The sequence below is a fragment of the Ascaphus truei genome, chromosome 4, assembly GCF_040206685.1.
Source record: "Ascaphus truei isolate aAscTru1 chromosome 4, aAscTru1.hap1, whole genome shotgun sequence".
In the NCBI taxonomy this organism is placed as follows: domain Eukaryota; kingdom Metazoa; phylum Chordata; class Amphibia; order Anura; family Ascaphidae; genus Ascaphus; species Ascaphus truei.
In genome coordinates this window covers 310,716,550-310,743,429 of record NC_134486.1, presented here as the reverse complement: position 1 = coordinate 310,743,429, position 26,880 = coordinate 310,716,550, and the positions used below count along the sequence as shown (strand labels likewise).

At 41.4% G+C, this 26,880-nt stretch overlaps 1 protein-coding gene across 2 annotated transcripts in view; it reads right to left on the bottom strand.

Annotated features, from left to right (window-relative positions):
• Positions 1 to 7,120: 7,120 nt before the first annotated feature.
• The window catches only part of RNGTT (RNA guanylyltransferase and 5'-phosphatase), a 416,958-nt gene continuing 397,198 nt past the window's right edge, over positions 7,121 to 26,880 (bottom strand). For both annotated transcript variants that reach the window (XM_075597839.1, XM_075597838.1), the window contains 2 exons: positions 24,503 to 24,626; positions 7,121 to 7,851 (listed from right to left, as the gene is read on the bottom strand). In XM_075597839.1, the coding sequence (XP_075453954.1) occupies positions 7,688 to 7,851; positions 24,503 to 24,626 (288 nt within the window). In that variant the 3' untranslated portion in view covers positions 7,121 to 7,687. The remainder of the gene's footprint in view (positions 7,852 to 24,502; positions 24,627 to 26,880) is intronic.

Genomic DNA, 26,880 nt, shown 5'->3' with positions numbered 1-26,880 from the left:
GTGGGCAAAGCATATTGGCAATATCTGAAAAAAACACATTTATGAAATCCTTTAGGTATGTTCCCCACACGTGGCTGATGTCCTGACTGAAAAAGACTTCTGGAAATAGAAGAAGCCAGGGTATTAGCCTTTCTGAATGCGAATCTGGGTCCGAGTTGAGTGATAGGCTCCAAATCGGAATCCAGTTTGAGTATGTTCCAATGTTTGGAAACATTTTTTCGGATTTGTGATGCCTGTTTACTGTATTTGGTAATAAATAAAGGACTATCACAAAATTCGCTCTTTTTTTGTTTGTTATATTTGACCAAGCTTGTCCGGTCAAGAGATTCTGCATTCATAAAGGCTTGATGTACATCATTTTGGGAGTATCCTCTTGCTAAGAACCTGGAACTTAGTGTCTGTGAATGCTGCAGAAATGTTTCTTGGTTAGAACACAATCTTTTATATCTTAAAAATTGACCCTTGGGGATCCCACGGATCAGGGACTTAGGGTGACTACTCTTTGCGTGTAAATAGGAGTTCCTAGAATGAGGCTTGGTGAAAATATCCGTTTGAATAGCTGTATTAGGGTCACCATAGCTTGAACAGCTATGTGGTGTACTCATTGTTTGTGGGTGTAATCGTAAATATGTGGGTAGGACCATCAGGTCTCTACATATTAGGATTTCTGAACACACGAGACTAATCAATAAGCAGGACACATTACATCCAGTGTCTAAACACTTCACTGAGTGCCCACATGGCGGGTTAAAAAAACTTTCGATTTTTCGGCATTGAACATGTTCCTCTCAACATCAGGGGTGGTGATAGGCTTAATTGCCTTAATAAAAAAGAAATGCAATGGATTTTTTTCTCTCAATACCCTTCAACCATATGGTCTAAATGTTGAATGGGAATTACAACATTTTCTTCATGACTAATTGGTTTATACCATTTCTCCATCCCTTGGCCCCCCTCCCCCTTCCCTCACTCTCACCCCCCCTCCCTTTCCCTCTCCCGTGTTATTTATATTATTTTTTTTGTACATTTCACCTACTTTGGAAATGTGCTGTGTGTCTATTATGATCCATTGTTTATTATCATTGTATCTTTATACATTGTTATTTCATACATATGTTCAGTCTGCTATTATTGCTACTTCTGTTTCTCTATTTGGGTATATCTTTATATATATATATATATATATATATATATATATACTTTTACATATGTATTTCATTTTTTCAGCACAAGTGTATTTACTGAGATTGATGATTTTACTTTGTTTTTATTTTGTTGACCAGTTGCCCATTTATCATTTTTGTTCATTTCTTTGTGTTGCTACTTGTTTTGTAATGCATATGTTTTGAAATAGGTTTATACATCTCTGGTCTCATTTTTAACTGTATATACTTGTTGGTATATCTCTGATATAGGCATGTCACATAGGCATCGGCTGATGAGCAGCACTCACAGGTGTTTAAGCTTGAACATACTATATCAGGATGTCCGGTTTCACTGACGGATCACTCTTTGACAAAGGCCTCTTGGGCTGAAACGTGTCAGAGGATCCGTCAATACTACACTCTGCTATAATAAAGTTTTTTTAGTCACCATTCCAGCCTTCTTCCGCTTTTTCACTATGGCTGTGCATCGTTCCTGCCTCCTGTGGGAGGAGTTCCTGCTTGTCTGCGGTGGCACGCCGGGTTGCTGTCTCTGCTACCTTTGAACAGTGCAGTCACCGCCGGTCATGTGACCACCCATCGCGACGGAGCAGTTGCTTGAGGGTTGGCGGTGCAACGGACTGTATGAAGATCATCAAGGCACGGCGCCACACGCTTCATAAAAAAACGTGAGTCCCTTTATCTCAACTCTATTAGTGCTCACAGGGGAGCCAGTTGCTGGGAGAGATTCTCATACTGACTGCTTGAAGTTTGCCGTGGCCTGTTCTAAGACTGTATTACAAAGCAACATTCAGCTACTATTTCACTTCTTGAGTGCCTGGTGGGTTAACCCTTCGTTCACCTGTTCACCTATTTATAAAACTGGAGGAGATGGAAAATAAGTTATTGGAAAGGAGTTACCATAGAAAAACTTTTGTAATCATAACGCACTCGTACGAAATCATTACACAGATGATCTTCATTAAATAAAACAGACGGGAATTTTTTTTTTTTTAATCCTGTGCATTTCAATTTACAATACATATACAGTAAATCAGGTCAGGAAGATTATTTCCAAACATTGGCCCATACTGTACCTAAAGAGGACTCTACACTTTGGGACAGTGTTTTAGCACTGCCTGCGTGTTCATATAAAAGGGGAAATATTCTGAGGAGCAGATTATTCAGAGTCGACACCGGCAGAACGAATTAAACCACAAAACACTTTCTAGGTACTACAAAGTTCGGTATCTTTACCTGTTGCAGCTGTGCCTAGTGTGGTAGTGTTCAGGCAGGCAATACTTTCACACACCCTCAGTCTGGCAAAAGCTTTCCCATTAGAGGATACTACCCCCGCCTCTCTCAATTTGTATTTTGCTTAATCAAAATCCTTGTCGGTTGGGTTTATGGGAGATTCAAATTAGCTGGTGAAGGAGAGGATCACGCAACACAGGTCTGCTATACGTAGGCTAGACAAGGACGCAATTTGTAGCACATTATTTTATAGAGAACTACTTTTTCATGTCTTTGAAGGGGTTAATTGATCCCGCAGAGGTGGAGACAGGCTCAAACTATTATTTTAAAGAGAGGAATTTCGGATAAAACAATTTGCTACTATGGTGACATAAACAATATGGCGTGAATAAAGACCTGGAATGTTTCTTGTGAGATTGTTTACACCACTGCAGGATGTCTTTGACCCTGGCGAAGGCTGGAGAAGGCCAAAGGAAAGGACTTCATTCTGGAGCTGTGATCGTGTATACCCCATTGTGTATTCCTTTTCAGAACTAATCGGATATTTATTATATTGGGGAAGAGGTGGGTGTGAAGACCCCCAAGCAATGCTTCCCTGAGGTAAGTCCATACATGAAAAAGAGATTCACAATGATAATGTCCCAGACAGTATAATTAAAGTTCAGAGGATATATCCCACGGCGTCAATGTAGAACACTGAATTTCACTGAAGCAACTTTGTAGTCATCAGAAATTTCACACATAGCCTTTGAGGCACAAAATGTTACCCTTGCAATATCGTAGCAAAGTGGCATTATCCGTGGTATTTGTGAGTAATGACAATAGAAGATTTTTACTCACTCCGTTGTTGCGTGGATCCTCGTGGACTGTTAGCGTGATCCAGCCGAAAGTGAATCCATGTAGAAAAATGGTTGTGAGGCGGTGAAAAGGGGAAAGGGGAAAGAACGTGACCGGACTGCTCTCTGCTAGTACAAAAATGTATTTATTGGCACATTAAAAACAGCAAGGGAAGAAAAAAACCCTTCCAAGCATGATCCAAACCGGCTACATGACATCCACTGCACTCACTGCCTCATGGCGTCTCTTGGTCTGGTAATATTAACATCCACTTGTTTTTAGCACCATTGAAGATTTGTGGCTTTTCTAAGCTTTCATTTCTATAAGTGGGGGAATCAGAATCATATGCTATGTACATGCGCTTTTTGATTCATACCCTCACTCACTCAAATTATCACACGATGCTGATTACTAGATTACTATTGCTAAATCTGATCACAATGTTATTAACAATCTCTACCAAAGATAGTTGTATTTACAACTTACTGTATTTATAGAGGAATCAATCTTTATATAAGTATCTAACCAGGGGCAATTCATTAGACTGTGTACAGTCATTGCAATTCATAGCCCTGGAACATTGACTATCTGGAGATTATATGCAAACCCTTTTAGAGTCAAAGATTATCCTACACAACTCACTATGTAACATATAACTCTATGGAGAACATTTGCTAGGGGCAATCAGAATCATCTGTCTGTGCAAAAACAAGTACAGGAAGTCTGATTCATACCCCTCAAAAGACAGATTCCCAATTGTCATTGACTCATTTCTATACAAAGGTGGAATAAAACCACAATCAAGCAGTGCCTCTTAAAATACAAATAAGAGGCCAGCATTGTGTATAGTGAACACAGTATATCAATAGAGACTAACGATCTCTTTCTGTTACCATTAAGCTTTTATTAGTGCATAATGCTTTGTATTTGCAACAGGCTCAGACTGGCTCTTTTACACCTTTGCCAGTTCTGCCACTTTATTGATCAAAGTGTAGAGTATGGGAATGCATCATCATTCTAAAGGATACTCTTATGCAACTATTGCCTACTATATTTGAAGAGACATACAGATGTGTGTTTACTCAGGAATAGCTGTGTGATATACTTTCTGTATTACCAAGCCGAAGATAGGTTTATCAATGATCAGCACCTATCAGCATTAGGCATCTATAGGTAAAAGTAATAAGTATTTCAAGGTCTCTTTGGTTTACCAGTGAGTGGAGTTTCAGACATTACCACGATCGGCATTTAGCCAGTTAAGTTGGGATCGAGGATTTCATGTATATTCACTATTACTAGTTTTTGCTATTAGCCGTGTTACATCTTACCATCACCCTCGCATTTTAATAGTTTTTAAAGTTTGAGTGTAATAAGTATTTGATGTATTAAAATAATTTTATTTTATTTGTATGTGATCTGACCAATATCCTATACATCCAGATATTGGTGCCCTTCAATTCTGTACCCGTTAATAACCAGTCTCATCATTGTTAGTCCTAAGGAATACTAGTTAACTGGACAAAGTGATACCTTAGCTGGGACGCATATTATTGGCAATCCCGTTGCAATTGGGGTATTTTAGGAGTGCCCCCATTCAAAGGATATCGCTCTCTTCCCCATTCCTCCATTTCCCATGAGTTGTGTCCAGTTACCAAGCTTCCTAGTAAGTTTATATATCCTGGGTGATCACCCTACAGGTGAAGCGAGCTTTCTCTATACATTTGTTCTACATCATGTAGTACTTCAAGTTTGTCCAACCTGTAGCATCTGGTGGGGGAGCTGTGTAGGCTAATTTGGCCATTTGAGAAGGCCACCTCTCTGGTCAGCAATTGGCGATGCTGGCATCACCCAAATCATCCCACTCATTCCCTCTAGGTAGAACTTATGGAATATAAGTGTAAGGAAAATAACCATACTGAATTGGGAGGCTCGTGTATGCCACGCTCGATGGACTGAGAAACGACCATGGCATAATATACATTAAAACGAGAGGAATATTGCCTTTGGCCACTTTTGTATACCCTTCAATTCAAAGAGGAAATTAATGATTTTATGCAAAGGGGGACGCAGTGCAGGGAGAAATGTGTGTTTAAAGTACAAGTGGCGAAGGAGAAATGGCAGAGGGTGACTAATCGTAAAAGGAGGTAACCGATCAAAAACACCAGTGACCACAAAAAGCACAGCAACAATAACAATAAGGATAGTGGTACTAGCACTGAAAGATCAAATTAGGCTTCAGAGGACCATCTACTCATAGTAGTACAGGAGCTGTCCTACATCTACATACCGGTAGGGTGGTACTTCCAGATCAAAACGAAAGGCATAAGGGAAAGGGCACAGAGTTGGTAGTGTTACTAGGAAATTCTCTCTTAGACATGCTGCACCATTGTGGTATGTTGTGTGTGTGTGAGGCAGTCATCACAAGTGAAGAGGATGCAAGATTGAGGGCATCCAACATGATAAAGATATATGTGCAAGACCTTTTTTTCTATCCCAAACCTAACGCTCTTGTGGAAAGTTGGTTTCAATTGAAACATCTGGTTGCATAGCAAATCATGTGAACTTTTAGTTGTATATACTGTAGTATGTTTTTAACATTTTGTTGGGGCCCCAATGAGCCAGAACTAGTATTCATTTGCCACATAGAACATCCATGTTGCTACAGTGCTTGGCATGTTTCATGTATGTTCCAATTGTTTTATCTTTGACACAAGGGAGAACAAACGCCTTCTATTCTTCTATAATTATATATATATATATATATATATATAATCAAAGGCTCCTTACCAGGCAGACCAGAGAATCCAGGGAATCCAAAGCAGGCACAGCAAGGAAGAGACAGCACACTTGTTAGCAAGAAGAATTGTATTAGTGAAGCAAGCACAAAACACCAACGTTTCGGTCCTAAAAACAGGACCTTTATCAAGCACTCCCTTGATAAAGGTCCTGTTTTTAGGACCGAAACGTTGGTGTTTTGTGCCTGCTTCACTAATACAATTCTTCTTGCTAACAAGTGTGCTGTCTCTTCCTTGCTGTGCCTGCTTTGGATTCCCTGGATTCTCTGGTCTGCCTGGTAAGGAGCCTTTGATTATATTCATTCATATGGGACTAAGCACCTGTCTTCATCTGTATTTGTGTGCCATCTGCTCTGTTACCTATATATATATATATATATATATATATATATATATATATATATAGATAGAACCGTGTCTAAAACCACCCCCCCGGGCGTGATGCTGGAGCTGGTGGTGAGGAATTGTGAACCAAACTGGAAAGGTTTTGCACATACCTAGTATCCAAGCAATTGGGAAGGGATCCTGGTTTACTGTTTGCCACATGAGTAAAAGGACAATCTATCAGGGAAATACCACAAAGATGTGTGGCAATGGGTTTGAAGAAAAGGCTTAGTGATCGAAACACAGCCACCCTCAACTGTATATGATGTGATATTGATTAGGCTCATTGTTATTTTTCACATTTACATTCTATTTGTGACACTTTAGATTATTAATGTTTCTGATGGTGGCATTTACTGGCTATTTCCCATTTTCTAGGGTTGTTAGTCCTTATTATTTCAATTTTTTTCATGTTTTACAGTGTCCTATCAATGTATATATCCATGTAGGGAGTATTAAGACACTGCCTGTACTATATTTAAATTCCGTTGTGACACTACAGTATATTAACCTGATTAAAGAAGATATTGTTTCTTTGCATCTCTACTGGCAATTCTTTTGTGAGTGCTGTGGGCCATACTATAATATACTACTTCTTTTAACCACACGCACTTTGTCAGCATGCACGTGAGAAACCTAGGCGAGTCCTTTTTTTTGTGCTGCTGTCTGACCTTCTATTTTATTATAGAAATATACCAAGTACAAAAATAAAGTTCCACTTATTTAATAATTCAAAATATGGAGCTAGATTTAAAACGAGTGAAACCAGACAATGTTTTTGTACTATACAATTCAAACAATATTTATAGCAGTTACTTGTTGTTCAAACAATGAATTCTTAAGAAAAGCATTTTAAATTAAAGTTGTAATGACAAAAATTGATGAGTTAAATAAAAAAAAAAAAAAATGGGAAAAATGTAACTTCACTATCCAAGATAGACGCTTCTGTATGAAAAAGGGAAAGAAGTGTTCCACGTTCTTACAGTTCTTGCTAGTACATGTTGTAAAAAAAAGTCTTTTATAACCTCTAATGCAATGTGCTGGGTTATATGCACTTTCAGGTAACTTCAAAGAAAGGATCACTTTTCTTTGATGTACATTTGGGAAGAATGCATCTTTGACAACTGATATTGTAGATGTCTTGTATGTACAGTGTGCAAAATGTGTCTTTTTTGGACATTTTCTTATTGCAAATTTGTAATGAGAACATGCTTTTCAGATTGCCCCATCTGTTCGCTCTATGAGTGATGCCTCCGCTTCATAGAAATTGTATTCTCAGTTAACTACACGCGGTCTCTTCGGAGGAGGAGGTGGCATGAGCTCAGTGTCCGCATCCAACGGGTTTTTCCGATTCTGCCCTTGAAAAGCTGCTGTACATCTATCAATGAATTCAAATAGTATGTCCTTTGTCACTGGATTCTTGATGCTGTTGCACACGGCTGAGGGGATAAAAAAAGAAAGACATGAGTTTATATTCTGCTAATATATATATATATATATATATATATATATATATATATGTAGAGGTATCAGTACCGTGTTAGCCGAGCTTCAATAATCAAAAAAATAAAAAAATAAATAGATGATACCGTTCTGTGGCTAACGAAATGCTTTTATTTGTGCGAGCTTTCGAGATACACTGATCTCTTCTTCCGGCGATGTTACAATGAATGAAGCAAAAGGTAAACTTAAAAGCAGTGTCTCTTGGAATGTTATCTGTGCTGTTCCTTCCCCCGGTGTGGATGTGTTTTATGGCTGGAGGTGTTAAATGGTTACTGAAAGCAAGTGAAGAAAGAGTGTGTATGTGTATCAGTGTGAATAAAAATGAATGGATAGCCCACAGTATATACAGTGCTTTACACAAGGTGTGTGTGGAGTGGGACTGGATATAAATGGTGTGGGTGGGTGTGGAAATGTGAGAGTTAGTAGCACAACTAAAAGTGTGTGTGGATACTTAGTGGTCCCTATTGGTGTATAGGGATGGAAAAACAAGGAGTATTAGTATGTGTGAGAGACAGCTGTGTGTGCTTACATATAGCACAGTATGTACAGACATGGCCTTTAGCGCTTATGGGACGAGAGTTCACTACTGTCAGTAATGACTCATAAAATTTCGATCTCTGTTTAGGCCACTGCTAAGTGTCCCGAACAGTTGCATAAATTTGTATTCATGCAACCGTCTCTCTTTCGGGGTTTTAAGATTACCTTTGAGTATGGCAACTCTCAGATCGTTCATCTTATATATATATATTAAAATAAAAAGACACACACTAATAAATATTGTGCAAACAAATATAGTATGCAGACATTGTCTTGCAGCAATGCAGGTTAATTTTTAATAGACTATGACAACTTTAGTTAAATGCCTTTATGTCAATTTTGGGGTTAGCAAGTCAGGACAGACTGTTTCTGAGGTACCTGTAAGGACATATGTGTTCTGAATGTACTTGTGGAAATACTTAGTAAATAGGAGAGTATCAAAGTATCAATAGCCTAGAGTGCTACATATAAAAGGCTTTTATCCCTCGAGGTTTGAGGATTAACATTTTGCCAAGTTCTGAAGTAACTAGTACTGGATTTGTTGGCAGGTGGGAAGCAAATATTAACAAATTTTCTTTTGAACTAATTGGTTTGTTAATTGAGATGGATAAGAAATAGTTTGAAGCTAAAAATGAAGTGAGTAAAATTGTTGAGTCACTAAGAAACTGGAGGGAAAAACTGATTTAATCTACGGAAAAAGCAGTGTGCATGAAATCTACACAAATTGCATAATGAAATCATGGAGCTACAAAAGAAAAATAAATGAATGGACTTTAAGGATTAAGGACTATGAAATAGATGGGTATATAAATGAAGTGGTATCTCTAATAGAACTGGTGACATCAATCATATTTTAGGAGGGTATATGTAAAGTTTCTATGAGAATCACATGAACCATAGGGAGGAAATATCCATAAAGCATCTTTACTAAATGTTCAGCAAAAAAAAAAGCAGTACATGGTTACCAAAACTCCCAGGAAGAAAACAATCAGGAGAAATAAGAAATCTGAGGGCTTGAGAGAAGTAGGTCTAACATACAAACCGATACAGAAGGGATGCAACCGATCCCAGTGGTACAACATGCATCTGAGGAATTGGAGGCTCCTTCTGTGGTAAATTAACCAAGATACAACTATCTGAGGACCATCTTTCATTGCTGAGAAAAAGATTGACTTTCCCTCAATCTTCTGATCCCAATGTTTCCCGCGTGGATTAAAGACATTAATTTGTTTGCATGTAAGCTTCTTTTGTACAACCATTTGAAAGATAAATGGGATAAATAGGATAATGAACTAAGTTTGGGAATTTTTTAATATAACAATATACTGTACTGTATTGGAAAAACTGCAATTCTTATGTAATCTACTTGAGAAGAATGAATCTGATGGACAAGTTCCACATAATAAACTACAGCTAAGTTCAAATTTTAATTGCCACTATCTTCATGCAGTGTGGATGAAACATTTATTCAATTAGTAATTTAAGATACTTAATAATCTATCTCAAGATGAATGTAAAGCATTGCAGGAGTGGAAAAAAATTAGGGAAACTATAATCAAGCCCTCCGATAGGATGGCAAAATTATAATATTTGCTGAAATAAACATCAAAAGGAATATTTAGGACAATTCAAGGGTGGCATAGGGATCCTACAGAGAAAAGTGGACACGATTTGGACAGACTGCTTATGAGAGGGTTTTGAATATGGATATCTTAATAAGGATACGTTGTCATATATGTCATTAAAATTCAACCACAGCAACTTACTATGTTCTACCCAAGATTAGTAAGAGTCTATCCAACCCTCCATGCCACATTATCTATAGGGTTGGCAGCTTAAAGGAGCATCTCTTGCTTCCATTTTGTTTCATAGAATAAGTGGGATGCAAGGGAACCCAGAGCTGAGTCACGTTAATTTGAGCTCCAGTGACCCCTTGGTTTTCAAGATACTTACTGGGAAAGATGCTGCTGATTACGTACCTGTATTTAAATCCCTGCCTCACTCGGGCCAATAGGAAGCAAAGAAGGATAGTGTTGCAGGTTCTCATTGGCCCACATAACGCAGGAGATCTAAACGCTATTTTGTTTCCCATGGAGGGGATGCTACCGGCGGCACCTTCCCAATGGGGCTCTTAGAGAAAGGTGTTTGGGGGAGATGATAAAAAGAAACAGAGCACGGGGAACTGCTCCTTTAACTTCACCAACGTGCGAACATAATGATGAAATCCGTAGACCGTTTGTTTTGGAATTACAGTCATTCTTTGAGAAAACCTTTTATCTCATTTTTTGAGATATTCTTTTTTTTTTTATTGACTTTTCAAGGAAAGGGAATTATAGAAAATAAGAAATTAAAGGGGAGCGAGCGGGGAAGGGAGTAATCACCACATATCTAGATAATGTACAGAGGTCATACGAAAAACAGACATTATAAAATACAGATTACTATTAATCTGCCATATACTATAGTTTTCGGAGCCTGTCTGGTAACAGTTTTGACAGCTATTCAAGCTGACAAACAATGAGGCGATTGCTTATGTTGGTCGTATTAAGACTTAAATTTAAACTTCTCTACTCATGCCTCCAGGGGTTGCAAACTAGTGTGAAAGCAGTGATACAGCTCTGAACCTGAAGGGATTTAACAGACTCATTTTCCACATCAGAGCTATGATCTCTGGACTACATCCATTTTTCCATGCCTGGTCTGGTGGCATATCACTCCTTATTTACGGCCAGTTTGGAAGGACTTTTGTGGTCTTGGTGCAAAGAGCAGCGTGTGCAGAGTCTGATTTGCCAAGGGCACCAGCTGGATTGACCAGGCCACAAAAGCAGAGTCTTTGTCCAAACCAACTCGTTATACTTTAACAACCGTAATACTTAACAATTTTGGAGTACAGTATGTTCCGAGGCCTGTCGTTCACTAATGAACCCCACCTGATTTGTATGTATTAGCCCAACTAGAATTGGACTTAATCTGTTAACCAGAATTATGCTGTATATCTATATCTCTATTTAGCAATGAAAATGGTCGATAACTACCAACTAACACGTTATTGGGTCTTTACCTCCTTTATGGATTATCATTATATTTGCCTTTGTCATTTGTTCCAAAATTTGCTTACACGCAAAAAAGGAGTTAAAAAAAAAATATATAACAGACATGGGGATAGAATTTTTATATATATCTTGTAATAGATATTCGACGGGCCATGCCGGTTAGGGGTCTTTACTAATTTCAGGTTCTTCATGACTTCCAACAATTCTAAAATAGCTATTTTTGAATTAAGAACAATTGGGTCCATCTTGGACTGTTTTGAGTTTGGGTAATTTGCGATCCTTCAAATATAGGTTAATCGAATCAGGGTTACGCGCTCTACCACACTTCTCCATTGTACAATTTAGAATAGAATTAATGGAATTCCTTTGCCTGATTATAAGTAATCTCCCCATTTTTTGTAGCCTGATTGCTGAGATCTGTGTTTTGGATCTGACCCCCCTGAGTTTGTCAGCTAGGAATCAGTCTGATTTCTTACCCTTACCGTAATAAATGTGTCTAATCCATTTAAGGAGTTTTCTAATATCTTCTCTTGCTTGCACTAACTTTTTGTAAATTTTCGTAGAGGTAATGACTTCTGTTTCTGTTCTAGCGTCAAGGTTTTATTCGTTAGTTTTCGGTATGTGATTTTTAGTCTTTCTTAAGAGAAGCTATTGATATATGTAATTCTTGATTGTTGCCTTACGCGCCTCCCAGAGCATAGCAGGAAAGTTCACTGCACCTTTATTTATATTAAAATAGTCTAAGAACTCTCCAACAGGTTTATCAATTTCTGGATGGTTTAGCAAGGAGTCATTAAGCCTCCATTAATACGATCTTAGTCGAGTGAATGGAGGCCTAACAATTATATCTATAGGGCATGTTATACTCTAGGTCCTATAGAAGCTCTGGAAACTCCTTCCAGTATAGTAGGAGTTACTAGGATATGGTCTATCCTCGAGTAACTATTATGTGGGGGCGAACAACGTATAGTTTAATTGGCCCTTATTTCTTAAGCGCCACACATAAACCAGAGATAATTCCTTAATTACATTGCTAAAATCTTTGCTCATGTTGATTAACATAGCAAAGCATGATTGAAATGGTGGGTTTGATTTATCTAGATCAGGGCCTTGGACCACGCTTCCAATAACCAAATTACGCAAAGGACAAATCTGTGATAAATTCTAAGGTTGCCTTGAAAAAAATCAGCCTGTCCATGATTAGCGACATACAAATATACCAAAGTAATATTTATACCTGATGCCCCAGCATGCCATTTCATTTTTAGGGTGGTGGTAGCAAGTTTTGTTTTTTTGTGATGAAATGTCGATCTGTGCAACATTATGATATTTTTCTGTTACGTGATGTCTCTCGTGAGTTATTTTTGCAATTTGATGAAAAGCTTAAACAGAATAGTGTCTAACTTTTGAGTTGGACAAATGTTAAATATTAATGGTTTGGATTTAAAGGGACTTAATGGCAAATCTATTTATTTTGCGAGAAAACTGCAACTGCAACAAATACCCTGTTGGAGTCTAGCGGTCAACAATTCAAATCCACCCTCTGGAATACCGGTGGGAAAACTCTGCTGTGTTAAGGGGAACTGTTCAGATCCCATGGTATTTGAGGGTAGAATTACGGAGATGCATAAGAGTTTTCCGGTTAGAGGATACTTGAAGCAGCTAATCGTACACCTATCCAAGGATTGAGAGTTGCTTTTGGAGTCTAAAGTTTAAAAACCATAGAATAATGAGATTAAATTAGTCTTGGCATGGGGGGGCGTGCCGATGACGTCATCCAAGACGGAGGGCTAAGAGGAGAGCTCCAGAGACCCGCATGAATAAAACTAATTTAAACTAGATTTACCCCGAAAATTCAGGCACCAAAAGATACAGGACAGACCCCCAAACACGCAGGGATGTCCCAGAAACCGAAAAATCAGTCGGGACCAGGAGTTGCAAAGTTTTTCACCCCGTCAAAGCAGAGCACTGAGGCCGCCGCCAGAAAACAAGATGGCGCCTCCCCGCCCGGCGCACGAGGCACTAGGCCGGCAACAATAATGCAAGAGCACTCACCCGGTATAATGACTGCAGAGCAGGGGATCACAAAGGCTTACCTGGAGGAAATCCACAGCAAATTGTACAGATCCCTGCAGTCTGACCTGAGAGAGGCGGTTGACGAACTAAAACGAGACATAACAGGGCTCACCAAGCGGACCGCATCCCTGGAGGCCAGGCTAGAAGAGGCCCTCACTCACCAGAAGGAGGCGGATGAGGAAATCACCCGACTGGGAGCGGAGGTGAACGCACTTAAAGATGGTCTCGAGGACCAAGAAAACCGGGACCGCCGCCAGAACATCAGACTGCGCGGGGTCCCGGAGGAGGTCCTCCCTAATCAGATCCGGGGATACCTCAAAGAATTCTTTACTACCGTCTGTGAAGGCCTGGACGAGAGAGAGCTTGAAATTGATAGAGCTCATCGCGCGCTAGGCCCGAGGTCTGAGGACCCCAACAGAAGAAGGGATGTGATCATCCGTCTTCATAACTACACGGCCAAAGAAAAAATTATGACCGCATGCCGCGAGAAAGACCCCATTCAATACCAGGGGGAGGACATCCAAGTTTACACAGACCTGTCCAAAAAGACCGTGGATAGACGCAAAGGATTACGCCCCTTAACTTTACTTTTGCGAGAAAAGGGAATAAAATACAAATGGGGGTTTCCCTTCAAATTGACAATCCACCACAAGGGAAAATTTTATACTATTAGATATCCCGAAGACATGACCCCACTGGTCCAAGCCCTTGGACTAACCCCCCCTGCCTCCTGGGAAAACGAAGATCGCCACCCCCCGAACCAGGAACCTGAAGATCCCCCGGTCCGAGCATCGGTAAGACTCGCGGGACAACGCCACACAAACATGAAGTAGCGGCCCCTGTGAAGCGCGGCACCGCTCCCTTTCAGCTCCTGATGACATCCCCCCTGTGACAAAGGGGAAAAAAGCCCAGAGGTACTCACCCGAGACGGAAGCAACCGCAACACGGATCGACCGACGACCACTGGATACTGACACAGGAGATCAGCAGGAACCTCGCGAGACTACGTCCCTTCCCGCCTGTGACCGGAGCGCCATCCGTTCCCCCCCGGAGTGAGGGGAGGGGAGCCGTCGGGCCCTCCGCCCGCCATTTTCCGATCCAACTATAACCAGGCAAGGACCGGGCCACAGACCAGCCGTGCAACCTGTGGTCCTGATGGCGACGCGATCTTTACCGGCGAGAACACTAATCCCTGAGGACTTCAGAACGAGGGTTGTTCACCGAACGGGTCTGTAACCCAGTTTAGTTTAAAGGCCTAGTTGGACATAGGATGGTTGCCCAAATTAAAGTTAAAAGGCCGTTAGGTTAGAAATTTAGTTAACTATTGTTACTGCTACCCTTTGTGTGAAAGTTAATCGATAAATCAATCCCCTTGTTAAAACTACCCATCCCGCATTCCCCCCCCCCCTTTTTATCCCCACCCCGGTTAATATAAGCTATATATCATATTCTAAAGGATGACGCCGCGTGCCCCCCCCCCGCTCCCCATACCTCTACCCCAACCCTTCCTCTCTTGCCTCAACTCATTTCCCCCCAAAAAAAAAAAAAAAAAAAAAATAGGCTCATCTATCTGAAGCCCCAAAGTAAGATTGCTGTAGAGAGAGTAGTGGTAAGAAGTGTAATAATAATATGCACCAGAGTTTAGAAGTTATATATATACTCCCTCCATACCCCCCCCTATCTCTTCCACTCCCCCATGCCTTCCCCCCCCCCACGCTTACCCCCCCTACCCATACCTCCCCCCCTCCAATCCTCACGGGCCCCCCCCCCCCTTTTTTTTTTTTTTTTATTATTATTTTTATTTACCCCCGCCCTCCCCCTCCTCCCCCTCCTCCCCCCCACCCCATCCCCCTCTACCTCCCTCCCAATGGTATAAAGATTGTAAAGATTGTAAGATCTGGAGAGAAACTGCCCCCCCAATCAAAAGGTGGGAATATCCCTATGTGAAACAATAGTAAACATGTGTACTGCTATGCTAAATGTCGATCAAAGGGGTTATACTCATGATACTTATAGCCCATTGATGTAAAGACCGTCGTGCTGACACGATACACTGCAGAGGAGCACACATTGCAGAAAGTCTATGCATATGTACCCCCCTTGGCCCCCCCTCTCCCCCCACCCCCCCCCCCACCCCCCCCATCCCTCCCATCCCACCCCCCCCATCCCTCCCATCCCTAATCACCCCCCCAGCCCAAGCCCCCCCCAGTCCCTCCCATCCCCCCGCTCCCCCTTACTCTCCCACCCCCCCCCCTCCACCCCACCCCATCCCATCTCCCTCCCAAAAGTGGAAATAACCCGGCGTGAAACAATAGTAAATACGTGGAATGCAATGCTAAATGTCAATTGAAAAGGTCATACCCATGAACTCTACAGCCCACTGAGATAGAGGTAGTCATGTTGCTGTTCTATACCACAGAGGAATACAATGCAGAAAGTATGTACTAGACAAATGAGCCATGTATATGTACCCCCTCTCCCCCCCCCTACCTCCTACCCCCTCCCCGCCCCCCTCCTTCCCCACCCCCACTCCCCCCCTTCCGCCCCCCCCACCCCCTTTCCCCCCCTACTCCCCCCCCTCCCTGCCCCCTCTACCCCCCTCCCCTCCTAGCTCCCTACCCCTAACTAGAATGATGGAAGTCTCTGGAGAGGCACTGACCCATGACTCACAGGTACCCATGGTAATATGCAACATAGCAGAAAATGTACATAATGCTAAAGAGATATGTTCGACTATTGCTACTTCTCTCTTGAGACCACGACAAAGGAAAATGCAAAGAGTCATAAATGTTGAATGTTCCCTCACTAAAGTAATAGGTAAATCAAGAATATATAAATGGGGCAACCAATTCCCAGGTAAACCCTATCAAAAAGAACACTCCCCCCCTCCCCCCTCCTGCCTACCCCCCCCTCTTCTGTCCCCCCCTCATAAACCCCCCTACCTAGTTTCAGATCTACCCAGGAGATCAACTCACACCCGCTGAGGATAGCTACATTCCCTAGGATAGGCATTAGGGATAAAAGTAAAATCCCACTAACTCAGGCCAACCCACACTAAACAAGACATCCACCCGAACATAAGGGGTCTAATTAGGACCTACCAGAAGAAATCAAGCATAAAGGGCCAAGGCATATCCCTGCCTCTAACCCCTGATGACTGCTTCCCCCCCCCTACCCCCACCCACCCCCCAAACTTGCCCTATCCACCCACTATCCCCTCCCAGCTAATAGAGGATTCTCAAACTAAAGAAGGGTAAAGCGAGCCAGATATTGATCACTGTGCCCGCACTACACCAAGACTCCCATTGTATAAATTCCACCCCCGCGTCCCCCCTCTCTTCACAGAGAAAATGAAGGGAAAAAGCGGGTAAAATATGAAACCATAGGGTCTCTACCTCGCCCACTCCGGACGGTTACCGTCACCGGACCCACCCCCCAAGGGTCCTTTACCCGACAAACCGACTACCCGTTAGATCGGTCTTGTTCCATTAAGACCAGAACAAGGTCTACTTTCATCTCTTACTGTTACCTGCTGACACTTTCCCAGCAGGCCCCCTCCCCCCTCTCACACCCTCCCCCCCCGGTCAACTAAGGCCCACAAAAGACAAGAATACCATCTAACTGAACACCCAGCTACTGACCCTTGTGAGAAGAGACAGGAGTTAATAAAAAAAAAAAAAAAAAAAAAAACTTCACATAGACAAGGGAGACAATGGCTAAGCAAGGACCAATTAAACTAGTGTCTCTTAATGTAAAGGGACTACAGAATAATAGGAAAAGAAGGCTAGCCCTTCAAGAATTAAAAAAGCTCAATGGTGATATTGTCTTTCTCCAGGAGACGCATTTTACTGCGCAGGAGCCGCCCAAAACTTTCCAAAATGCATACCCTACGAGTTACTACTCATCATTCAGTAGTAAAAAACGGGGAGTAGCCATTTTGATCAGGCAAGGCACCCCCTTCAATTTAACAAAAGTCACAGCGGACCCAGAGGGTAGATTTGTAGTGGTGTATGGCTCTCTGGCAGGATCCGCGATCGCCCTGATCAACCTCTATGCCCCCAATGAGAATCAGCCAATCTTCCTCAGAAAAGTACTAGAGGAGATTGATCCGGAATATTTGTCCTCCCTGATAATAGGAGGAGATCTAAATATGGTCCTCAACCCAGCAGAGGACAAATCAACCACACCGGGACGTCCGCATCCGCCCCAAGCAATAAGATTGGGAAAAAGTTTTAGGGACATTATAAAGGAATTCTCACTAGTAGATATTTGGAGAGCACAACACCAGGGTCAAAGAGATTATACTTTCTACTCGGCCCCTCACCAGACCTATTCCCGTATTGACTGTTTCCTTGCTACCAAGAATGTTCTAGAAGCAACAACCAACACAGATATTGGCCCAATCACATGGTCAGATCACGCCCCAATTTCTCTAAACCTCACGGCCCCATTCGTAAAAACATTCACATATAACTGGAGACTAAATGACTCTCTCTTAAACAATAAAGAGATAGAAAGAGAGATCAAAAGAGCCCTAAAGAATTATTTCAGACTAAACCTAGGGTCGGTGGACTCCCCAGCTACCCTGTGGGAAGCCCACAAAGCGACCATTAGGGGCCAACTTATCTCGATAGCATCATATAGGAAGAAAGCCAAAGTAAAACTGACCAAAGAGCTTACTGACAAAATTATACAACTAGAGCAGCAACACAAACTGAACCCGTCCAGGAGAATTTACAAATCACTGACAGCTGCCAGAGTTAAACTAAAGGATATACAACTAGAAAATGTAGAAAAAGCTCTAAAATGGACGGGCCAGAGGTATTACGACAAAGGGAACAAAGCCGATAGACTTCTTGCTAGCAGGTTAAGAGGCATACAAAAAAGATCACAGATCACAGCGATCAAGAATAGGTCTGGTGAGATAGTCTATAATGAGAAAAAAATAGCGGAGGAATTTACCAAATTCTACACCAAATTATACAATCTGAGATCCAACTCCGCTATTCCAAAGTCAACTGCAGAAACATCAATAATAAATTACCTTTCTGATTGTAACCTCCCCTCCCTGACAGAGGAGGAGAATGAAAGGTTAAATGGTAAAATAACAGTGGATGAACTGTCAGCTGCGGTAAAAGCATCCAAATCCTCCAAAGCGCCGGGACCTGACGGCTATACAAATTCCTACTACAAGAAGTTCCTACCTATACTGACACCCCACCTTCTAAATCTATTTAACTCCTTCATGGAGGGAAACCCAATACCAAACTCTATGTCCTCAGCTAACTTAGCAATAATCCACAAAGAGGGGAAGGACCCGACCCAGTGTGGAAGTTATAGGCCCATATCTCTTTTGAACAATGATCTAAAACTGTACAGTAAAATTCTCGCGAACAGGCTAAACCCCATATTACCCAGACTTATCCATTCAGACCAAGTTGGATTTGTCACAGGACGCCAAGCAGCGGATAACACGCGTAAAATAATAAACATAGTTGACCATGCCCACATGTCCAAAACAAGGGCAATGCTACTGAGTCTAGATGCAGAGAAGGCATTCGATAGGATAGACTGGTTATTCCTAGATAAGGCCTTGGAAAAATTTGGCTTCAAAGATAAGTTCCTGGAAGGAGTCCGGGCTCTCTACCAGAACCCTTCCGCCACGGTCAAACTCCCAGGTGGAACGGGCGAGAGATTTCAAATTAAAAATGGCACAAGGCAGGGTTGTCCCTTATCTCCTCTTCTTTTTGCTCTCACGATCGAACCACTTGCGACCAAAATTCGAAACAATATAAATATACAGGGTATCAATATAGGTGAAACAAATTTTAAAATATCCCTATTCGCCGACGATATCATTCTGACCCTGACCAGACCCCAAACTTCTCTTCCGAACCTTCAAAGAGAACTATTGGACTTTGGTAAAGTGTCTGGGTACAAAATAAACAGTGGAAAATCGGAGGCCTTAAATATTAGCCTACTGGATGAGGAAGTGAAACTACTCAAACTGAATTTCAATTACCGGTGGTGTCCTTCATATATTAAATACCTGGGAGTAAATATATCAAGACACTACAGAGCTCTATACCAAGATAACTACCCAGCGCTTTGGGTTACAATTAAGAAAGATTTGGAACAGTGGCAAGGTTACCAGATATCATGGATTGGGAGAATGGTCTCCGTTAAGATGAATATTCTCCCTAGACTTTTATACTATTTTCAGACACTCCCGGTCCATGTGCCTGGCACTGATCTAAAGAGCATACAAAACAGGATGTTTAATTTCATTTGGCAGGGCAAAAGGCCCAGAGTAGCAAGATCGGTCTTGTTGGCGCCAAGAGGAAAGGGGGGTATGGCCGTCCCAGATATACACAAATACTATATAGCAGCACAATTGAAACAAGCTGTTATGTGGAATGCCGACCCAGCCAAACACTGCTGGATCGATATTGAATCTAAATATGCCAGAATGCCTTCTCTGCAGGCCTGCCTATGGAGTTTAGATAAAGGAGAAAGGCAGATGCACAACCTAAAATTACAAGCGTCCCTGTTTACATGGGAAATATGGTCAAAACACAAGACCAGACTCGGACTGTGCTCAGCTAACCCACAACTCACGCCCCTATCCAACAACCCAAAATTCCCCCCGGGATGCGGATCTAAGCTATACGACCGATTGAAAGAGGGGGGGATCGGGACGATCGCGGACCTTCTGAGCCTAGACACGTTCCTGAGTTACCAAGAAGTTAAAGCCAAATACAAAATCAGGGAATTGGACACATTCAAATACCTACAAATTCGACACTTTGCCCAAAAGATATGCCAGTCCCCAGAATTCCCCTCCCTCACAAAATTTGAACGACTGTGTCAAGCGAACACATACCAAAGGGGATTAATTTCCGATATATATACTATTATAGAAAACTCAACGGTCACCCAAGACCACGACTACATGCTCAAATGGGCGGCAGACTTGAACATTACAGTAGAAAGGGAGATTTGGGAGGAAATTTGGCAGGCAGCCTCAGGAACGTCCCTATGCACCGTTACAAAGGAGAATATCTATAAAATTCTCTACCACTGGTACCTCACCCCAGCGAGGTTGAACCAGATCTACCCCCTGGCGTCAGATTTGTGTTGGAGAGGCTGCGGTCATAGAGGGGACATGGCCCACATCTGGTGGTCCTGTCCGGAAATTGTTAAGTACTGGGCAAAGGTCCAAAATTTGATAAAAGAGGTCACAGACCTAGAATTACCTATAGAACCGCTGACCTTCCTACTTGCAAGGCCAATACCAGGTATTGTCCGGACAACTGGGAAATTAATCTCCCATATCTTAACTGCGGCTAGATGCGAGATAGCGGCCTCCTGGAAGAGACAAACCACACCATCCAAAATGTCCATTAAAAAAAGGGTCAATGGAGTGATGGTAATGGAGAAGTTGACGGCCATGCTAAGGCAAAAGCTTATCGCCTTCGATACGATATGGGAACCCTGGTGGCTCCTCAACAGATGAAGGCCCTGGTAGGTCGAAAATATGTACAGAAACAAACTAGTCTCCTCTGAACCCCAATGTCAGCCCACTAAGACCAAGGGCCACAGATTTAGGGCCCCCAGGATGTGAACTCCCAACCCTCCCTAACTCCCTACTCCCTCCCCCCCGGCCCCTCTGTCCTCACTCTCAGAGGACCCCTTTTCTGGGACACCCAAGGTTGCCCCTTCTTTACCCCAGAAAAAGTTAAAATGTTTACGTATTAGGCAAAGTATTGAAACTGTAAATCACATGTTGTATCAGTGCCTAATAAAACAATTTGGAAAAAAAAAAAATTAGTCTTGGCATATTGTAAACAATAGGAGATAATACAATGTATTACCAGCAAGTACTGGCCCATTTTGAAAGCAGATAATTTGAATGCAATACTAAATAGACTTATTATGATCCGTACGAGTACTACAAAACTTTAAGATATCTTCGTACATAGTCACTTTGAGCCAACTACAATGCCGAGAGATATAAGGACTAGAACAACAGGTTTCTTTAAATGCGGTTGCTGCAGTCTTCAAAAGCATGCTATTCGGTCAAATATTTGTTATGGCCACAACAGGTACAAAAATTTCTAAAGTCATTTTTTTTTATAACTGCTTAAGTGAGGGGGTGGTTTACCTTCTGAACTTCATCTGCAAAAAATTATTATGTATTCTCGAGAAGTCTATAAAAGTATTAAGAATACATCAGGGATTACTTAAGAGATGATGTCCAACTGAAGAGCCTACGTCTAAACATATTTAGAGGCACATAATTCAGATAGGACTAGAAACTTAGCTATCTAGCTATTGATGAGGTTCAACTGGGTATCAGTGGTGGCATTTTGACCAACAAAAAAAACCCTGCAACAAATGGAGATGTGGTGAATTTATAATATTGGAACTAAGTCACAGTTGAACTTAAATGTGGATTATTCTTTTCCGTGTTTGTTTGTAAAGTCTACACATATTCCTTTGTTTTAGCTCCGCCCACTGACGCTCTCAAATGCACCTTCTTGAGAGGGTAGAACTGCTGCGATATGTCTCCACGCTAGCCCAGAAAGCGCATGTTAAGGACAAAGCCAGTGTTGGACACAGCATGTCTGACTGGGACACTTCTGCTTTATACCCCTACACTTTTTGCACAGTATTTAACACTTTACAAAGGCTGCACATTAAATTGACATTGCATTTTGGTATTATTTGGAGGTGATTTTGTTTGTGACTATATATCTTTGCATATAATTGTTTCTGTGAATATATTGTTGCACCAGTATATGGGGTTCCATAATATTTTGCTCCATACTGTTTAAAAAAAAAAATGTTTTTATGGATTTGTAAAGTTATGGGTTAACTTTACAGATCGGCAATAATGAAATGTGGATTTTCATAACGATTGGGAGTGCTAAAAAATGGTACATTTTCCTTTTCCCTTGTTGCTTCTATTTTCCGCTAAAGTACTCTCAGATTGTGAGACTTCTGATCTCTTATTACAGTACGTCTGAGCGGCAATAATTTATTTTGTGATTTAATAACGTAATATTTAAATAATTGTAGTTATATTTCATTGTATTTATTTTCAGAACTCAATTTACATACTGTATATAAAAACGATGACTGAGCCACAGCCACTAAATCCTAGTTAACTTTGGCTCCTACAGTATGTTTTAGAAGCATTAACCAGATCCTTATACAGTACTTGAAAGCAAAGACTCTGCAGGGAAGGAGTGATTCACCAATTGCAAGAGAAGAGTAACAATGACAATGTGATGTGCAATCTTGTTCTTTGCACAATGAAAATGCTTGGATGAATGGGGTAAAAAGTTAGATGCATAAGGCTAATGCCCCGCTGCATGCGCCAGCACGGCCGCCATGCTTGCCGGAGGCACGTGCAGTTCACTGCACCGCGATCTGTGGCGAATTTTTTCTGGTGCGGGGGGCGTGGCCAAAACAGTGGGGGGTGTGGCCATGACATGAGGGGGCGGTGCCATCTTTCAGCCCTTCGCACACACAGGCACTCGCACACACAGGCACACAGGCACTCGCACACACACACAGGGGGGGTGAATCGGAGTACAGGGGAATCGGAAGGGGGATCGGAGCAGGGGGGGAAATCTGAGCAGAGGGGGTGATCGGAGCAGGGGGGGGAGAATCGGAGCAGAGAGGGGAATCGGATTGGCTGCCTTGCGTGTCACGTGACGCGGCACTCGCCGAAACCACAAGCTCCTTGTAGCTCCGGCTGGCTGACGCGTCACAGCACGCAGTCAGCCACAACGGAAGGAGCCAGCAGGGACCTCCAGACTGGAGGCAGGCAGTTGGTGGACCGCGGCCGCGTGGGCCGCCGGCCGCAGCGGGACCAAAGCCTAAGGAAGTGTCCTGTAAGTAAAATTAGGGATGTACTTTAACAGGAGACCCCTGGCTCAGATATTGTAGAGAAAACAAATTTGAGTGCTAGGATTGCTGCTTTTTAATTATTTTTTTAATAATGCGTCAACCTCCCTTATGTTGCGTGTCTAGAAAAAGCGACCACATTTATTACCGGGTTCTCTCAGGCTTGCAAAAGGCTCTATACTGGTCAGTTGCTGAGAAGCAGTGTCTAAAAAATGATACAGAAATATGGATAAACTGACTAAGTACTGTAATCTTGTACAGGCAGCAATAAGTCCCAACAAGAGGAACTAACCAAGTACGGTATGAATACTTTCCACTATAAATGACTGAGGCAGGGGGAGATTGAGAAACTTTCCTGACAGATTATGTGCAACGCTATATAAAAAATGTGCGAAACACAATACTATTTTGAGAGGAACATAGTAAATCAATTCCCTCGTAAACCTACTCTGCACTATGTTTCTATTGTATTTTTTTGTGAAAGTAGTTTAATCAACAAGCAGCAAAAATCATCATTTCTATAAAGGGTAACATCCACCATTTAAAGTACTCCCCAAAATCCAAGAAATTAAAGCAGAAAGGGGAGAACCAATTTGGAAAGCATAAACATTTGCCACCAGATAAGGGTGTTTACACAAAACATGTGTTTTTGAAGGTTCCTCTTCATTTGGGATTGAAGATTAAGGAACAAATGGGTTAAAACAATAGATGCCCCATAAACTTTTCTTTCCAGTTTGGGGACAATAAGGTTATACTGAAGGGTTTTAGACAGAAATCAAGACACAATAATATAACATGGGGTGAAAAGCAGGGCACACACTATAAACAGGATATAGAATGGTTACCCAGTATAAGCAATATTTTGAATGAAAATCTGCTTGACTAGAATATTGTGGTGTTTATCTGCGGGTGAATACGTAGTCTGACGTAGCTTCCCCACGTTCTCTGGAGAATTAACAAGTAAATATAGTTAAAATGCATATTTTAGCAGTGTTTCTGTACTCACCCAAAGCTGTCTCATAGGAATTTGGAAAGCTTTTATCAACTCTTTGCCGCATGAAGGCCCAGCTGTTGTTCTCAAACTTGCACTCTATGATTTTGTTGTCATATTGTTTTAAATCCTTTGTCACCTGTTCAAAGAGGAATCAAGATTAATTTTAAGGAGACCTATTTTTATTAATGTATTCTCACTTTAATAAAAGAGGATTACAAATAAACCAGTTCTATTCTTAAACGCATCAGTAACATAACAGAAGAGACACAGACGCGACCTCAGTCACCTCAAGCATGGAAAATATTAAGTAAACAAGGCTTGTTTTAAAATCTCATTATCATGTAGATCTGGGATTGCATGTTCATTTCTTAAATTGACCTAAATAAAAACGTAGACCAAAATTTACAAGTACCATTTACAAACGACATGTTAGTTTCAAGAATTTCTTACAAATGTGTCTGATATTATGCTAGTAAAATACACATATGGACTGTTGCTTTAACAAGAAAACTCTCAGCATTCAGATCATTTGGGTCATTGTTGGTTTTTCCATTGTGTTCATAGTCCCAAAATAGCAGTAAATTATGTGGCTGTTCTGACTGCAGAAATTAATCAGTATTATTAACCAACTATGTACTTCCCTAGCCAATCATGAGAGAACAAACCTTCCAGAGGAAAAGCCAGAATCTGCCAGTGCACTGACCCATATGCATCTTCCTGTTACAAAACTGCTGATCATAGCCTTTAACAACCGCATATTCCAGCAATTATTTCAAGAAAAAAAAGTAAAAGATGTTGTACATTACGCATCTGTTCTGTGTATGCACTTAGCACAGTACAATGAATTAAATTGTTCCTGAGGTTTCTGGTCTAGTTTATTCTAGTTTCAGAAGCATAACATCTTCGACATAAAACCTTCTCGTTGGACTGTGCCGATATCTCCTGATGATAACGTTGCGTCACCAAGTGTTTTGCTTGGTACAGTGGTGTGTGACACAGCATATAATGTTGTGTTTCACGTTTAATGAGCCGTTAATGCCATCCTCTGAAGTGTATAAGTGGCAGCGAAAGCCCTTTCTTCCTCTTCCTATCTCCTAACAAGGACTCATAACAATCAACATTTTAGGGGATTAATATTTAATCGATATTGGCCTTGCATGTTTTTCATACAGTATGCACAAGCAACTTAACAAAAAAATAATGACCTAGAGTATAGATTTGTAAATCACTTGGGATGAATTGAGGAAAGTAACCTGAAATACAGTAGTTAGGAAACTAATTTAAAATGCCTCCTGTAATAAAAATGGTGGGGAATATGAAGTATTTTAATCAATCTGGTATTTCAGGGGTTGGTTAGAAATATTTGTGCTGATTTACAAAGAGGGTTTAATTAGGGGGGTGGGGAGTATCACAGATGGCCTACTAAAAGGGAAATGTGTCGTTTAGGGGGCTGGGGTCAAAAGCCTGGGCTGTCAGCCTCAAAGAGAACTGCAACATTCTTGGATTATCACTTGTGCATCCCAGAGAGAGGTGACAAACAGGTCACCACTTAGTTGGAGGACTTTATTAAAAATAAGGATAATCATGTGATGACACCCATTCTGAATAATAACAGGTACATATTTGGAATTGTTGGAATAAGATGACTCAAATCATACCACACGCTTCATGATTAACGGGTGCAAAAGACAGATAACTGATTCTCCTGTGAAAATAGACGTTAAGCAGTCAAATTTTAGATGCAGGCGTGCATGTGGAAAACACTGACGCAACCTTGAAGATGACGTCCAAGTATTCGGGAAATTAAGTTATGGGTCGTTCATATATTTACAGGCATACCTCGGTTTAAGGACACTCACTTTAAATACACTCGCGAGTAAGGACATATCGCCCAATAGGCAAACGGCAGCTCGCGCATGCGCCTGTCAGCACGTCCTGAACATCAATACCGGCTCCCTATCTGTACCGAAGCTGTGCACAAGTGGGGAGACTATAGAGCCTGTTACAAATGTGTTATTTACATCAGTTATACACGTATATGATGATTGCACTACAGTACATGCATCGATAAGTGGAAAAAAGGTAGTGCTTCACTTTAAGTACATTTTTACTTTACATACATGCTCTGGACCCATTGCGTACGTTAATGCAGGGTATGTCTGTACACAAGTATTGGAGAAACTCCACAACAGTGCATCTAGATATATGGCAGGCATATGGTATTGAACATTGCTTTTGGTTTGAATTGGCTGTATTGAAATATAAGTGCAAATGAGACTTCCACGTGTCCGTTCATGTGAGGAAAAATTCCTGCAGAGTAAGTATCTACGTGCTGGGTGTAAAAATTGAGACAGCTGTAGCAGGATTTTCTATGCTCCGTAAGGCATATA